This window comes from Cariama cristata, unplaced genomic scaffold, assembly GCF_000690535.1.
Source record: "Cariama cristata isolate BGI_N322 unplaced genomic scaffold, ASM69053v1 scaffold22011, whole genome shotgun sequence".
NCBI classification, from domain to species: Eukaryota; Metazoa; Chordata; class Aves; order Cariamiformes; family Cariamidae; genus Cariama; species Cariama cristata.
The window spans coordinates 52,714-69,928 of NW_009600259.1; the positions used below are offsets into that span (position 1 = coordinate 52,714).

General features: G+C 47.1%; 1 protein-coding gene across 1 annotated transcript in view; it reads right to left on the reverse strand.

Moving 5' to 3' along the window:
• The window catches only part of RBM19 (RNA binding motif protein 19), a 61,258-nt gene that overhangs the window by 33,813 nt on the left and 10,230 nt on the right, over nt 1-17,215 (reverse strand). Inside the window, exons 17-21 of the mRNA XM_009709977.1 lie at nt 14,864-15,015; nt 13,522-13,582; nt 11,715-11,794; nt 10,346-10,401; nt 8,768-8,884 (exon numbers count right to left, since the gene is read on the reverse strand). Coding sequence (XP_009708279.1) covers nt 8,768-8,884; nt 10,346-10,401; nt 11,715-11,794; nt 13,522-13,582; nt 14,864-15,015 — 466 coding nt within the window. The remainder of the gene's footprint in view (nt 1-8,767; nt 8,885-10,345; nt 10,402-11,714; nt 11,795-13,521; nt 13,583-14,863; nt 15,016-17,215) is intronic.

The window sequence follows — 17,215 nt, forward strand, 5'->3', positions numbered from 1 at the left end:
AAAGAGATGTGCTGAAAAGTCTTCCTTCTGCTTTTGGGAAGATCCACCTTTTAAAGCAACCCTTGCCAAGATAACACAGAGTTAAACATTTCCTTATCTATGTTAAACACCTTTATGATTCAAACCAAAAAACAGCGCTGAAAACCTATTTCATTCTCCCCCACCCCATGGCTCATTTTGGATAGTCAAATTAAAGTGGCCAGTTACATTTCTGGTCTCTGAATACCAACCCAACATTGCTGCATTTGGGTTTCCAGCATATAAGGAAAAGGCTTGAAAAAGGACCAGGAAAAAAAATAAATTGTTTAATTTATACTTTTTTTGAGATAGTAAGAGAGATAACCCAGCCCAGCAGACCCCTGTATTCTCCTCTGGAGCTCTCAGTTCATGAGGCTGGTGCACGTGCCTTCAAGTTGCTGCCCAAAAAAGCACCTGCACCCTGCATTTCCCCGTGCACCGCTCCTGGGCCCTGCAATTTGGAGAGGGGAGCACACAAGGATCCCTTGTGCTAAGCCAGGCTCTAAGGATGCACCTGGGGTAGGCTGTGCAGGAGAACAAGGTCGCACACAATCCAAAGGCATCAGAAGACCAAATGGCATAGGGTGGTCCGGGGGTCCAGCCTAAAGGGCAAGACTTAAATCTTCCAACAGCCCCCAGCAAAGGAGGAAAACAGGATGAGAACAGAGACTAAGGGTGGGAGGAGAACCTGGTCATGCTGTGGGATGGCAGGAGAGACCTCCGCAGCCCAACACGACAGCACTGCAGCCAGGACCTGTTGCAAACACCAGCGCCGAGTCTGCTGGAAGGCTGCAGGGAGGAGACACTGCTAGGGATGCCGGAGGGCAGGGGAAAATGTGACGGTAAAGAAACTCCATCTTCTTCTTGCAAGCCAAAAAACCCGCTAAAAGCCACCAGTGGAGTAGAGCTCCTCAGCCAGGAAGGAGGGAGCAATCAACCAAGCAGCTTCCTAACCATGCCAGAGAAAACACATCCAAAGATGCCTTTTTTTTTTTTTTTTTTTTACCTTCAAATGAGGTGGGCAGCCAGGGCCCGCAGAGCGGGCGGGTGAGAGGGGCAGAGCTACACCAGGGTGGAAAGCTTCAATCCAGAGCAGCATCCTGCAGCCCCCCACACCAGACACGCTCCTCCTCAGACGCTCAGCAGCGCAGCACACAGACCTTGCATTTTAATTAGAAAGCTGAAATCCAGCACTAACGCAAAGCGCCACATCATCTGCTGGCATCATCGGAAGCCGCTTGCATTTACATCTCCTGAGGACGTGGCCTTGAACCAGCTCACTGACGTTTCTTCCAATGCATGCAGCCCTGCGTGGGTTTGCACCACAGTTTTGGGAAGCCACCTTTAAAATGGGAATCAGACATTGTTATCCCTAGGGATAGGCCAAAATAGGGCAACAGTGCCATTGGCATGGGAATCCACCCGTATGCTGAAGACACCAGAGCATGTACACGCATCTACGCACGCGTTTGGAGGCAAAGCACCACACCACCGAGTGCCTGTAACCTCAGGGCACTCACCGGCCTGGAGCGAGAGCCTGGGGATGGCTTCGGAGACCTCAAAGAAGGACGGGTCACTTTTTTTAAAAGCAGTCATTCATTTCCTGGAGAACACGATATGGTGATCCCACTGAATACCAAACCAAACTCAGAGGCATCATTACCGCTGTTAGCGCTCAAATGCGTAATGAGACATGTTTCAGGCCTTGCTCCTAAAACCGTTTTTGACAGGTTTCCACCTGAACGTGTGCCCCTCAGCAAGCCACATGTGCCATGGTCCTTTCACGTGTTGGCACCAACATCCCAATTCACAGGGGAAGCCAGAAAGCTGGGATCCAACACCGACACGACAGCTGGGTGCAGAGTGCCCACCGATGCCAGCTGCTTCCCCGGGGCCTTTCTGCTTGTAGAAGACTCATTTTTGGGCATCCCCTTCATGCAGAGGCTTGCAAGCACGGTACCCTGGGACAAGCAAAGGTGTGAGTATTGCACAGGAGCTGGTAGCTCAGTTCTGCACAAATACCTTCTGGCATGGCATAGCTCTGCCACTGAAGCATCTGAGCATTTGTTTTAACACATTTATCCTACTATCAGTCCTTCTCAGGACTTGTGTTCATTCTCCGAAGCACCTAAGGCCCAATCCACAAGGGTCGTTAAGCGAGTGATCAATACCAGCCTGAGTAACACGAGCAAAGAACTAAGCAAGGTATCCAGACTGGACCAGCCTTTCTCCTCTCATCTGCAGATCGCTCCAGTTCGGGATTTTGTCCATCTGACTCTACACAGAGCAACAAGGGAGTTTGCTGGGCCACAGGCACCAGACTGTGGAAGACCAAGAGGCTCTTCCCTTGGCAGAAGCAGCCTCCTGGGGAGAGGGGGTGATACGCCGCTCTGAAGAACATCTCTGCATTCACCAATAAGGGAGCTGAAACCATTAGCTTTAAACCAGTAACTACATGCAGGTAGGACAAGAGACATTTACTCATCACCTAAACAGCCACCCCCTTCTCTGAGTCCTGGATCTAGCTGCAGACTGACAGTTGGACCATCATGATGAAATGACTCAAAAATGCAGCTTAATCTGTTCATGGCTATAACCCAGCTCAACAAGGCATGAACCCAACAGTGGTTTCCATCACGAGGAAGCATTGATGATCTGCTCCACATCCTTCCATCAGTACCATAGCCCAGTGTGCTCAATACCTGCACACCTAGCAACTCTGCCCTGTCTCCTCTTCCCCTTCAAATAATATTCTCAATATTTTATCTACATCAATTTAACTTTGGTTTGGTTGTAAAGGACTGAAAGCAAAATAAATAGGAAGTTTTATAGCCCTATGAATCATAATTGTGTTTGCAAGGCAAATGCCCCTACCTAGACTCTGTAGGGTGCTGGGGGGAGTTTCCAGCTGTTGAACAGTGGAGAAAGATCTGCACTTTGGCTTTTCACAGGTGGGTGAACATCAGTCCCAGTGAGGAGCTAAGCAAGTGATTCAGCCAGAAGGAAACATCTGACCTAGAACAGATCTGCTGATGTGGTCAGATGGCAAAAGGAATAGGCAGACAAGGGGAACCACCGGGCCTGTCCCACCGTCTCCAGACTAGACCTCCAGCATGGGCTCAGCAGCTCCTGGGGCTTCTCCCCAACATCCCACCCACCCGCTTCATCTTCCCTGGTTGCAGTTGTGCAGCTCCTGTCCTGCCCGGAGCAGACCCTTACACCAGGAGGAGGGGTTCACCATGACTTCAGCAGCCCCCCCACCCCCCACATTCAAAGGCTATCCAAAAGCAGGGGACAGTATGGACAGAAAGACTTTAAACATCAAAGAGGAAGCAGCAATGGATTTTGAAACATTTCTAGCACAACATCTAGGGTTTTAAAAGTGAATGCATCACTTGGAGAGTAACCTGACATTAGACTGTTCAGCAAGAGATGCTTACAGCACTGTGCATCCTAGGGCTGTTTGCACTGAATATTGTCATTAATACTGCCCAGCACTTGCTTAAACTCACATGTTTATGAAGGGACTAATTTTTTTCCTCCTCTGCCTTTCAGTAGCAAAGATTTCCACTGCTTCAACAGGGTAACGTTACTCTGGGAAGGAGAAATTGTCTTCAGTCATGTAGACTCCATTACTGGAAGAAAGGTGTGAACAGCAAGCATGTCTGGCAGACGGATTCATTATATCACTGTGTCCTTTATAATGGGAAATGAAAAGCCCATTCTGATAACTACACTTTATTATAATAGGTCAGAAGAAGTGAAAGGCATCATCTTATAAAATTAACTTCATAAAGACTACCTTTAAAAAAAAAAATCTCTGTCAGTTTATCCACTGTATCTTTCTTCAGAGATTTCTCTTCTTTGAGAAGAGACATGACTCCAAAGTCTTGTCCCACCGGCTGTCTTCACTTTTACCCTCTATCAGAGGGAATAGATCTGTTTTCTCCTAATCAGTCCCAGGCACTTGTTTTGCCAGATGCAATAAATGCCATGTCTTTGTCAAGACAGAGAAAACAGACAACAAAGCAGTTAAAATTAAAAGAGACACCCACCCCCAAAGGTCTTCACAAGAAGCAGCAGTACTTTCTTTACAGGAAAGTCAGAATATGGAGATAAACGCATGTGATAACCTGTTCTGTGCTCTCATGCACCTTTCAATTGCTTTCTCTGTGAGCTGCTTCTTTAGCCAAACTAAAGTCCAGTCTCTCAACTGATAATAATTTTGTGATTTAAGGGCTTTACACAATTGTTTGATTGTGGTTCCTGCAGGTGAAAGGCAAGGCATGGCCAGACGGACAGTAAAACACCTTCCACACTCATAGCACTAGCACCCGATCCTGCTCTGAATTTTGAGGGTTAGTGTCTACCACAACTAACTGGCGGGGGAGGGCTGGAAGTGACGGTCATTGCAATTTTAGGAGAACTTATAGATACAGACTCAACAACAAGTTCTCAAGTACATTTCGCAAAGAAAAGAGGAAACAATGCCAGCTCCAAAACATGTTACTTGAGATGCAACTCTAACAACTGCATCCTTTGGTGGTACGAGCATCAGTTATGTCAAACTCTAGGCAGACTCTCAACAGTATCTATCCCTCAGGTTGCATTTGATTGGGTGAAAGTTGGTGCAGAAGAGGATGGGAGAGGATGCTATGAAACAAATAGTTAATTGGAACTTCCAATGAAGGCTGCATGGATCTAAGGTGATAGATTTTAAAGGAGCCTAATTTTCAGAAATTGCCAGAGCTCCAATCTGTGAAAATGTGGCCTTTCACAGATCTCCAATTCAGCTTGCCACATCTAGAGTTCCTTTTGAAAAAAAGTCTTGCCATAAAAGCTCCCCAATTTGGTAGCAAAAATTAGCAGTCTTCAGGGGATATCAATCCCTTTGTCTCTCCTCCTCTAACTATGGCTCTTTGGAAAGAGCTAAGGACCATTTGCTTTTGTTATTTTTCCAGGTAGTAGAGATAAGAGTAGAATCTAATAAAGAACAAAAATGGGGGAAACCGCCCCCCACACCCACAAAAGCAAAATCTTCACACCTAGCCCAAAAGCAGCCCCTATAATTGAAAAGCATTACTCCCTCTGAAGAAAATAACACCTATTGGGTCTCCAAAAAAAAATTAAAAAAAATATCCCTTGACAGTGCGAGAGAGGCCAACATCACCAGCAGAAGACGGCAGGACACGCTCTGAAGCAGTGTCGCACACCCCAGCAAAGCCATCGGCTCTGGTGTGGAAGGTGGGCAACACCTAAGGCCCATGGAGCTCTGCAACAAGACATTTATTTTGCAGGCGGAGGACTTCAGCTGTTAACCAGAGCATTCCTGACTCTGTACAGAGAAAATTAAGCACCACCCTTCTCCAGCCCAAGAATTAGAACTCGATATCCCCCAGCTCCAAAATTAAAAGAAACATATTCACTTTGAATCTCCTGCAAACTATGGGCTTGGGGAAAAACCAATTTGAATTTTACACCCCCTCACAGACCTTTCCCAAGGGACTCCTGGACTCCTTCCTCCCAGGGACCCAACTCATCGTTGGGGACAGGCAGGAGGGAGCTCTGCTCCCCAACCCTGCCGGTGCTCACAAGGCAGAGGACACGTGCGGTCACGATATGTCACCAACCACTTCCAAATCGCAGCACGGTCCAGCCCGGAGGATGGTGCAGAGCCTTTCCCCAGGGCTTGCACAGATTGCTCGAAGCAGCTGGGGAAGGGCAACAGTGAGGGAGGGCACGCACAAGACGGCCATGGTCTACTGTCGGCTGCTGGAAGAACACGAACGATGGTGCAGGGCAGGTCTAAGCTTTTAAGCAATGGCTCCATAAACAATGATATTCAAAAGCATAAAGACAACCTGGGCAGGATTTCCTGAACTGCCAGTGCCAAGTGGCACAGGTACCACCGCTCTCAAAATTCGCTATTCAAAACAGCCAACTCCCTTGCTTTGCTGTTCCCATGTCATTAATGGACCCTGCTGCAGGTCCATTTAAAAAGGAAGACAGAGCTCCTTGACAACACTCAACACATGGAAATATTTGTTTGAGGTAATGTATATATACATTTGGAAATATATATTTGGATAATGTATGTCTATGGACAATAGATGTATTTGTCTGGGATAATATACACACACTTTTTTTTAATATATATGGATAGATAGATTGTGTGTGTGTGTATGTATATTTATTAATTCTTCTCCTGCCCAGGCAACTGAGAAAAGAAAAAAGCAAGCACAGACAGAAGCAGGCTGGGAGACAACATGAGCTGCAGGGCTGGAAAGTGGCTTTTGAGCATGTGAAACAATAGAGGAAATGCTGGCCTGCAAAGCCTTCCACCTCCGCGGGCCCAGGGCTACCGCCCTGCGTGGCAATGCCCAGCGGTATGACCCAGGGGTCCCCAGGCTGGCGGTCCCCAGCGCAGTGGTCCTCAGTCAGCCTTTCCTGGGCAGGCTAAGAGTGCCCCCTGCAGCCCTGCCATCCTGCCAAGCGATTGTTCACAATTTCAAATAAATAAATAATGAAATACAAATAAGACAGGTTCCTAAATGCAGAAAGAGCTAAAAGCTCCAGAGCAAAGGCATCTGATGTAAAACCACCAAAAAAAAGGCAATCTAGGAGGACGAAGTGTTCAGTAGCACTCCGTCATGCCTGGTTTTAGCTGCTCTGAAGGGAAGGAGGGATGGTAGAGGTGGAGGGAGGATTGTGGGTCCCCTCCAAGCCATTGGCTTTTGTTTTGAGGATAAAAAAAACCCCAACATACACATCTCTGAATATCCTAGGTAAATGAAACGGATGTTCACGCATCGCTCCGAGAGCGCTGTCAACAGCACGCATGGCTAGAAGCTGCATGTTCCTTGCAACATTAATCAGGCTGCTCCTCTACCCCTCCTCTCCACAGCACTAAGGTGCTAGACACGACACGAGGTAAAAAACATACCCTGAAAAAACCCCTCAGCCCCTACTGGGCTTGCCTATCCTCGTGATATACGTAAGCCACCTAGCTCCTTGAATTTAACCCAGAGCCCCAGAAGGCAAATAGATTCCTCCGGTTTTGTTTGCTCCAGCTTTACGAAGGTCATGTCTGTAGCCACACAGTGTTGGGTTTTAAATTAGCAGTGCCCCACTTGCTAAGAAAACTCAGTACAGTGACTTGGAAGTCCAGGTTTTTTGCCCTGTTTCAGTAGGGCCTCTCAGGGCACCGTTGAAAAGAAAGAGTCCAAGCTGCCCAGCACAAGCAAGAACCACCTTTTGCTCTTCTACAGGGATCTTTACTTTGTGCCCACCATCACCCTTCTCGCAACATGTGTCCAAGCGCCCAGTCACAGTCTGCGTTCAGTTAAATTCCCAGAGCCCACCCCAAAACAGTGTTACAGCTTTCCTCACCACCTTACACCTTGCAAGGAAATAGCCTACCAGCCACGTAGGAACCATCGTCCTTATCTGCGGTCAAGCCAGGGGAACATCACATGCTAATAAAGTAGGTAAAATTCCCTGTACGTAGGGAAACGCATAGTTTCCCCTGCAGCGAACAAATCACTGCCTCTCGGCTCCTCGCAAGGCAGTTTTCACTGCCTGGTCTGGGGAGGTTTTAAAGGGTTAAGCAATTCCCCAACTCACTGCCTTTGGAAAGAAATGCCACAGCCCTGACCAGACGAAAGCGCCTGCCTTCTGCTTAGACAGACCCACACAGAAAAGCTACCTGCTAACACAGTGCTTCACCGTGCCCTGCAGGTGGGAGCTATCATTCCTTTTCTTGCAGGTGTGAAAAACTGATGGGCAGAGCTGGACACTGATTCCCTAAATTCCTTTTCTGATCCAGCAGCGGAGCAGGGACCATAGCCTTGGTCAGTGTGCAAAAGATTCTGGTCCTGGGAGCAGAAAACACGCTGTATGCTGTATTTTACAAAGTTTTACCACTTTTCTGGGATGCGTTACAAGGCTTAATGAGTCACTGCACAAAAGGCTGAGGATACAAAGAAAACAGCTCAGCCAGCGCGCAGAAGAATGCAGGCTGGGATCCTAAAATCCCTATTCAATGCTCAGCACTATCCCAGGCAGGTCTCATGGCTGACAAGGTATTTGTTGCTGGAGAGGGTATTACAGGCAGCATAGTCCCACATCCTTACAGACACAGGACTGCCAACCACAGGGCAACAGCCCACCGACGGTGTGAGGCACACGCAGTGAAACACTCGTGGAAGGGGAAGCAAGATGTAGAGTGCTCCCTCCACGATTGGAAGGAGCTGCACCATCACACAGGCAAGACAGATGGAGAAGGGAGCCAGCCCCAGCTAAAATCTCCCCAGCTAAAATCTCATCAGCTGTCTGCAGCAGCTCTCGGTGCTCCTCCCCAGCCAGGTGTGCCAAGTATCAGGAAAACTGCTGCACACCTTTCAGGCAAGAGGGGGAAAAAAAAAATAGAAAAATCCCACGCTATGTCATTTACTTGACAGGTGGGGAGATCTCCAAGCTCCACGGATGTCTGCTGCATGGTGATGGGCCACTGGGTCCAACAGCTCACAGCAGCTCCAGCCAAAACACTGGCTTATGTGATCTGTCTCACCAGCAGAATTTCTATACTTGTATAACCTGCCAATTTGTATTTATGTTCAGTAAAAGGCTTGTTTACTTCCACAGAGAAAACAAAACTCACATTTAGAATCCAATAGCAACATCCTGTATGAAAATCATACCAGCTCCAGCTCAGAGCACGCCACAGACCTGACAGAAAGTGCTTTCCTACCTGAAGAGTTCCCTGATTTCCTTGACGGTGGCCTGGAACGGGATGTTTCGGACCAAGATCTTTGAAGTCTTCTGCTTCTTGACGGTTTGTTTCTTTCGGGACGATTTCACAGTGGGCCTATGAAGTCAACAGAAAGGGCAGGTAACGAGCGCTGTGCAGCAAAACACTCGTCATGTTCTGGCTCCTTCAAAATTAGGAATGCAGAAAAATTAGCTAGCTAGCTCACACTGACACCCTCGCTGGCATCTTACTGGTGACAATGGAAATGTCATACAGTACACAAAGAAGGAATGAATTTAAATTATTTAAATCCTACATCTGAAAATCAAAGCTTCCTGCTTGCTGATTGCAACCTCAGCTGAGGTTAGGCAGCAGGCCTGGACTCACATTTGCCAATAACTTTTGTTTGGACACCAAATCTTGTCCATTCAATTGTCAGAAGGTACTATTTGACATATTAAAAATAGCTTAATGTAAGTTAATTTTGATTCTTTTTCTTACTGGCTTAGAAAACAGCAAATTAATTTTTTAATAATTATTTCTTTTTAGCCTCAGAATTGCATTGCATTTGGCCAAAATAAGAATTTACCTAATACAAAACACAGCAGCTTATTTCATAAAACTAAGCATTCTGCATTGTAGGCTGGATATCTACCGAAGGGCTTTTAAAAGTCAAAATGGATGAAAATTTATTAAATAATTGAAATACAAAGTACAGACAGGGAGCTGTCAGACTGCTTCTGGTTCCCAGGGACCAGATTTTCAAACAAATTTTGACATTTAAGAGATACCTCCTCCAGCAGAGTTTCCAAAGTGTCTAAAGGACAGTTCTTAGGTACCAACATTAACCTTCAAACACCTGGATTAATTTTCAACTTTGCACTTAGATGATGCTGTACTGAAAAAAAAATAGGAAGGAAACCCTAAAAAGCAGGACTCAAACTCCAGGTAAATTCATCCACAAATAACCATCTCCTCTGCACCTGACTGCCCAAACAAAAGAAGTTAAATCCAAACTTTCTTTCAAGCAAGAAAGAAACCTGTATTTGTCTTGATTTGATGAGAACTGGCAGCAGAACATTATTCTTAAACTCCTGTTCTCCCTGATGAACTAGGGTAAGAGATTTCATTACCCAGTCCTTTTCTTCAAGAACTCTTTAAACCTACTGGAACTTGGGCTATCAGTTGATTTTGCAATGCTGACCAAACTGTCACCAAAGTAGAGGTTTTAGAGGAGCCTCTTCTTGAGCATGGAAGAAAACTCAAGTGCCTGGTTCTCACTTTGGGCTCAGTTTTGGGGTCCCACTACTGAATACTGCTCAGGGATTTTAGCTGGAGATACGTCATTTAGTGAGCGAACACCTTCACATCAGCTGTTCATCATTTCTTTTTTCTTTCAAGTAAGACTGGCTAAAGTGACTCTGAGTAAAGCACAACAAAGGCTGACATGTCAACAGTCAGAGTGCTAACAATCACATCCCTCACGATGCAGAGATGCTAGGTAAGATGTGAAGAAGCTACCAAGCCTTACTGCAGCTTAAATGTAACCAAGTTGCAGACGTGAGACATAAGCTTTACCTGACAGCTCTCTCTGAGATTTTCACTTGCAGCTTATGGCCATCCACAGAGCAGCCCTAGAAGTTAAAACAAAGAAACAACAACAGAAAAAAAGTCTAAAATAAACAAACTAAAAAAAAAAAACCAAAGTTACAACAGCTTCCAGAATACAAGCACAGCATTTCACACATTGTTCTTTCCCACACATTCCTCCCCTTCTCCCAGCCAAAGTTGTTCTCTGTCGAACACCGCTCATGCGAGGCAAGGCTTCTGATATGAGGTTGGAGATGCTCGACTGACTGAAGGAACAGCCAACATCCCTGATGTAGCTGTTCATCTTCCTCAGCTTTGCCACTAGCCTGGCAAAGACGATCACTTCACTGCTTTAGGCTACGGTTTCCTCTACCTGTAGATTGCAAACTCTTCAAGGCAAGGACTGTCTTATTATTTGTTCTGGAAGGAGCCAAGGATGTCTTATTGGCCATCAGTAGCCAATACAGCAAGAAAGTCTTCTGTCTCTTGCTTCCTATGCCTCAAAGAACTTCCTACAGTTCAGCACTGAAAACAAGCAGCTCTCACCTAATCATCCCTGGCAGGGCACATGACGTGCAAAGGCACTACACCGGGCACCTGGAGCCCTCCTGCCCACTCCCTCCACAAAACACCCATTTTCCTCCTTTCCCTCCTCCCCACGATTCTGCCTTTCAAAAGGATGGAGAACACATATCTACCCCAAGACTACCTAGGCTGTGGAATGTAAAATTACCACCTGCTGAAGCTGAGACTCATGGATTGTGGTCACTGAACATGCACAGATTACACAGAGTAATTCCTTCACATCTGCCTAGAAAGGGATCATTCCAGCTGTCTGGCCTGCACCACCCAGGTAGTGTGGACCAAACACTTGGATGTTTTTCTAGCAGCAGAGAGAATGATTTATTCCTTCAAAGGGCAGCCAAACCCTGTGGCATGTGTCATGGAGAAGGCAGGAGGCAAGAAGACCCTGAAGCAATGGCAGAGTCAAAGTGTAAAGCCGAACTCTGCAGCACTAAATACTACGTAGTATTTGTTCTCATTGTAAGTGGGGGCCTGAGCCTCTGACACCTCTACAAAGGGCACCTTGCAGAATAAACTAATTAAATTTCAATCACTGCACATTTTCTGTTACCTCCATATTGGATCAGTGCTAGGAAACACTCTTTTGCATGAGGTCTTGCCCCTTAACATACCCTCTTCCCTCACAAACCTGGCACATTTTAGAGGCTTCTCCATCTGCACAGCGTAACTCATAGCACTGACATCCACAGCTACATTTTGAACTTCACAGTTCATCTAAGCCTTTGATCACCATCTCTGCATAAAAATCCAGATTGACAATGCTTAAGCTTACCTGGAGCTGGCGCAGGGCTTTCTGGGCACTCTCTGGCTTCTTGTACTCCACAAATCCAAAGCCCATTGAAAGCAAAGTGCCTTTCAAAAGAGAAAGGGGACTCATTAAGCTAACAGGAAACAGTGGCAACATTAAGCAGAAGATTTAAAAACACATCAGGAGCAAGAGCTGATTGCCAAAATGGGGTGACAGAAACTAATACCGCAGGCAAAAGGCCAGACCACCCATACCCTGACTCTCGCCCTCCTCACAAGCACTCCATACTGACTTGTTTAGAGCAAGATGTTGCTCTAGAACAGCTTGTTTTGGTGCTGATGTTGAAGAGGAGATAACTGGATGTTGCATGCAAAACAGATCTTTTGCTTTGCATAATTTCAGCGCAACCTCCTTAAAAAAACCACTAAGTCCTACAAAACAACTGCTAGTCATAGTCAGGGTAAGCGATTCCATTACGGATACACAAACACAGGGCTTTTTCCTCATGACTGAAATGAGACCTTCATTTGGAACCTTTGCCAACTACCCAGAAATGGGTGTGACTTTTGTTGCAGGACAGCGATATGCAGGTTGCAGTTTGGTCCCCGGAGGAGACATTTCTAACCTAAAATTCATTTTGGTCAACATTTGACAAGCAGTCAGTTACTGACCACTGCTGGGAGCCAAGCATTCGAGATCTTCTTCAGTTTGGACTGCCACGTGCTGTATCTCTCATCACCACAAAGTGTAACCCTGTGTTTCACTCAAGAGACAAAACATCTTCGAGGTCTGCAAGGCCCAAAAGGAGCAAGCACTTCTATAGACCTGGGCAGGCAGCTGCTGGTTCCACACCAAAAAAGGAGACATCTATTCCACCTCCCCACGCAGCAAAAGTTTGCGGCACCTACAGTCACACCACGCTTCTGAGGAACACACTGACTGGTACAAGAGCCATAAGTACGGCTGGGTGAGGAAAGGAAAAGCCACAATTAAAACCGTAACACCCAGCTTCCAACTTCAAAACCTCAGCAGACTGTAGAGATGACAGATGACCCCGCAGTGACAGAAGGAAATCGCTTTGGTGGGATGTATGAGGTCAGCCCAGACTCAAATGTTGCTGTATGGTCATGAGCACGCCTATAGCCAGACACATGAGCAGTACTGAAGAGTTCACTTTGTTTCTCTTTCTTTCAGTGGATCCGAGTTATCAATTATCCCATGTAAGAGAAGACCTGTTAAGGCAAAATCCCATAAAACTGTGCTACTCCCTAGCCTAAAATCTGGAAAGGCGACATAGCCCATCTGGCCAGCGCCTGCCTTAAGCAAACTCTTCCCTGCCCAACCTCCCAGAGAGCAAGCGCAGTCAATGCAACAGGCATAACCACTTGTCACCACAGCCTGCTGGGTTGGAAGCCGGCAAGCAGAAGGCAAACGAAGCCCACTCAGCACAGTACTCAGCAAGATATCCTTGAAGATCCCAGCTGTTATTGCAGATAAAGCATGTCGTGCACACGTTTAATCATCATGGGGCACTGGTTCCTTCAACTTGCATCCCGCTTTCTTCTGTGCTCCTGAAGGAGCTGTCTTCTCTATCTCAAGAGAAGGCCACATCTCCACAAACCCCACAATTGAGCTTAACCTTCTAGACTGAATGCCAGGGTATTTATGGTTGCTGCTTTCAGCCATTTCAACTGGCACACTTCCAGAAATATTAAGAAGTTCACCAATGAGAAAACACAAACGCTCAGCCAGATGAATGCTAAAGCAATGGCACACCTGAGCCCTCAGCAACCAGCTGTGGGAAGGAATTGAACAGCAACATCTAGAGTACCTGCTTTGTCTTTCTTCTTGGATATTGTGCAGCTCTTCACGGTTCCCACTTTGGAGAATGTCTGCAAGGAATTTGGACACGTGATTCAGTTCCCTTTGTCACAGGCTTGCAACTCAACTCAAGTGACAACGTGGCCCTCTTCCAGAGCCAGGAGCACATGCTCACCAGCCCACCTCCTCGCAGCGCACACCTGACAAGCAGTCAGTGCAGCTGTGTTTTTTCTTATAAAATTATTTCTCTACAAATACACACCCCCACACTTTTAAAGAAATCAACACGCACGCTTTCAGAAATCCTCCACCACTCCTCAGAAACAGTGCAGAGATCTGAGATGGCTCTGGAGGAACACTATGGATTATAAGATGCCCTCAGCCAGCTAGGGTGGGTGACTCCTGTGATGGCATGAGGACACAGCTCTTTCCAAAAACATGCAGGAGGAGTTGGAGCTGCAAGCTCTCTATTTGACGCCTTGTAAAACTGCAGCCAGAAGGCAGAAAAAGAGGGGACAAGCCCCAGTCCTTCTCTGAACGTTTACATTTGTCCCCAGACCCAACTGGACCAGGGTCTCTACACAGCACCACAGTCCCAAGGTAGAGCAGCATGGGTCTAGCATGGACTGGCATTGCACGAGCATTCTTGGGCCATGAAATGCGGCATTTCACATGGCTACACAAAGCGGCAGAGATGAGAACTCCCCAGTTGCTCTTCCCTATTTTGCTATTAACATCCCACTTGGGAGAGACTGTAGTATTTCTAAAGCCAAGTGCTTTGTTGAGGTAAAGCAGCACAGACAGCTCAACGTTAGTAGAAGCTTAGATGAAAAGCACATCTCAGTGAAACCATCATTTATTTATTTACTGCTTTGTGTGTTGCAGCAATATCACAGCTGCAAAAGTGCTTGTCCCAAGTAGATGCATTACAGAAAGCAGGGGAAATGAGGAGTCTTAAAAGATTTCCTACTGCCTCCACCTGTCCCGAGGTGGAATTAAACTGCACCAAAACAGTTTCAGATATATTTGTCTTAATGGACGTCTGAAACCCCAAAGCGGAGGTTCCCAGTCCCAGTATGATTCAGTGCTCCCTCATCTCCCATTAGGTCATACTGGCTGCAATTTAACTCCTTTAAACACTTTATCCTCAGCAAAACAGGTGGAGAACAGTTTGCCCCTTGCCTTCTGCAGCAGAGTAGAGCCTTTTTTTTTCTAGCCCATGCTGGGAGTGGGAACTTTACCCCATCAGACATCTCAGTCTGGCCCTCAACCACACACTCAACCCCCTCCCACTCCCACCTGAGTGGATCATGCTAAACAAAACCCAGTCCCTCTCCTCGTTTATGGCTCACCTCCTTCAGTGTGTCTTCCGTGGTGGCAAAGTTCAGGTTTTTGATGAACAAGGTACACCCAGGAATGATTTCTTCTTCCTCTTCCTCCTCCTCTTCTTCTCCCTCCTCTTCTTCCTGTGCTGCTGTTTCCTCTGAGCCCTTTATAGCTTCACCTGAAACAAAAAGAATAAACCAAATTTTGTAAGATGTATCAAAGCCAAATTTTGGGGGAGCTTGCCCACGACCCCAGCTAATAGTTACTACTCCAGCAGGAGCCGACCACTTCTCTGTTGGCTCTTCGTGGGTGGACATAGACTGAAGCAAGCTCAAGACACAGTATATGAACATGTCCCCACGAAAATGAAGATGTTGCCTATTCTTTGTGTAGAAACTCCACAAACCTGCTTCGTCCGCACACCAAACCAGCCAGACAACTGCTCCAAACTTGCTTGAGCATCCTGCGCTGCTCTGAAACCTCATCTCTTGCCAATATGTATTTGCAGGACATGAAGTGAGAACTTCCTCATCAGCATGGGAAGGGATATGGTCTGTTAAGCCCAAACACAAACTGAAGGGCAATGAAGAACTGCACCCAGCACAGATGCTGCGGTCTTAAATGGTTCCACTATAGCATTAACTCTCTCAAGAGTTTACACTCCTTGACCCTCAAACCTCACTCAGGTCAACAGCAACACACACAATTTTGTACAAATCTTGCTTTGGGATTCTGCAAAGACAAATCCGTAAAAAGAAAATCAAATAATGAAGTTGCAATTCAGCAATCGGTGCAACAGCTTCCTCTGGGACACCGAAGTCCCACGGTGGAGCTGGGAGCGCCCACTCAGAGTTGGGAAGTTAACAGAGACCTGGATACTCTACAGCTGATCAATGGGCAAATCTGCTGGTATTTGCAGTCAGTCTTACCAAGGAGGGATGCTTTGGCAACTGCATTTTGACTCTCTCCATCCATATATCCATCCACCCATCTCCCTCTCTTCCCACCTTCTAAAATGGCTTAATAATTTCTACCGTACTTAGGGCAATGAAGAGGCCTCAAAACTACTGAGCTTTTGCACACATGGGAGGGTGGGGAGAGATCTGTTGGATCCCGCACTGAAGAGGAGGCAGCAGTGGGACTAGGCCCCTATCAGGCATCAGAGAATACACACAAGCACTCTCTCTCTCTTCCATTGACTTGCCAACTCCTTTCCTCATTAGACCACTTGTCTTTCAGAGCAGCTTCATCCCCTACAGCACAGCTGATGCTGCGCTTGGAAGAGGCAAACTATGCATCTCCCTTTGGCATTAACATCCCCCTCGGTGATGTTTCTAGGTTTATCTCTACCTCATTTCTTACAAGGAGAACCTGCCTTGGGACAGGGGTGTGCAGAGACCCCCCAGCTCCATCCCAAGAGCTGTCTTTCCCCACATGGCTCCATTCAGCTGCCCTCCCTGCCCCTCACACCGTGTAGCCCAAGCCTTTCTGGTTGGGTGATCTGATCCTCCTCGTTCCAGTCGGCGGGGTATTTGCCAACAAGGTGCAGGAAAAAAAATATCGCCTTTGAAGGAGGCTTGTTTGAGGAAAGAGAAGGGAAGAGATTCAGCAAGACAGGGGTGGGATGAGGAGGTGCCTGTGGCTGGCACAATATGACACGGCCACCTGGAGCCCCTTGTGAGCAAGATATTCACTGCACATCCCATCCCTCTCCCAGATCCAGAGGCTGGCAGCAAAGATCATTATCAGCACCGAGTAGCCTTCCAGGAGCTCCTGTGCTTAAAGCCCTTTATCTCCAGGTGAGGGTCTCGGTTTCAGGGAGATAAAGTGGCCCCCCACCTTCCCCTGTAACCCAGGCACAGAATGGCAGCCCAGGAAGAGGCTTTTCATCAGCTTCTCTCCCCCCTCCCAAAACCTGAGTCCTGAAATAGCTTCTAGCAAAACAAATCTACATAAAGCCATGTTCCCTGGGGTGGGGAGAAAGAGGGTATATTCAGGGAGGGAAGATCATGCAGTGGGAAATCACCCAAACATAGTGGGGCTTGACACAAGAGCAGAGAAATACATACAGGGACCTACATCCCGTCACTGGCAAGTCAGCCTCTCCATCCCCTGCTGCCCAGTGCTCCCGTTGCTGCAGCTTGCCTGGTTGCCCACGGGCAGGGATGGTGTCCTTGCACAGCACACAACCACACACGCTCAGGGGGTCAGGTCCAGCTTACAGAGAACAGCTACTGCTCTCCTGATGGCTGCTCCCAAGACCAAACTGGACCAAAAAAAACCTCTTCCTACATGTCACGTTAGCTCAGTCCAAACGGGACCTGTACACTACAAGCAGCACTTCACAGCCCACATCTCATCCAGAAGGTGAGGAGGGT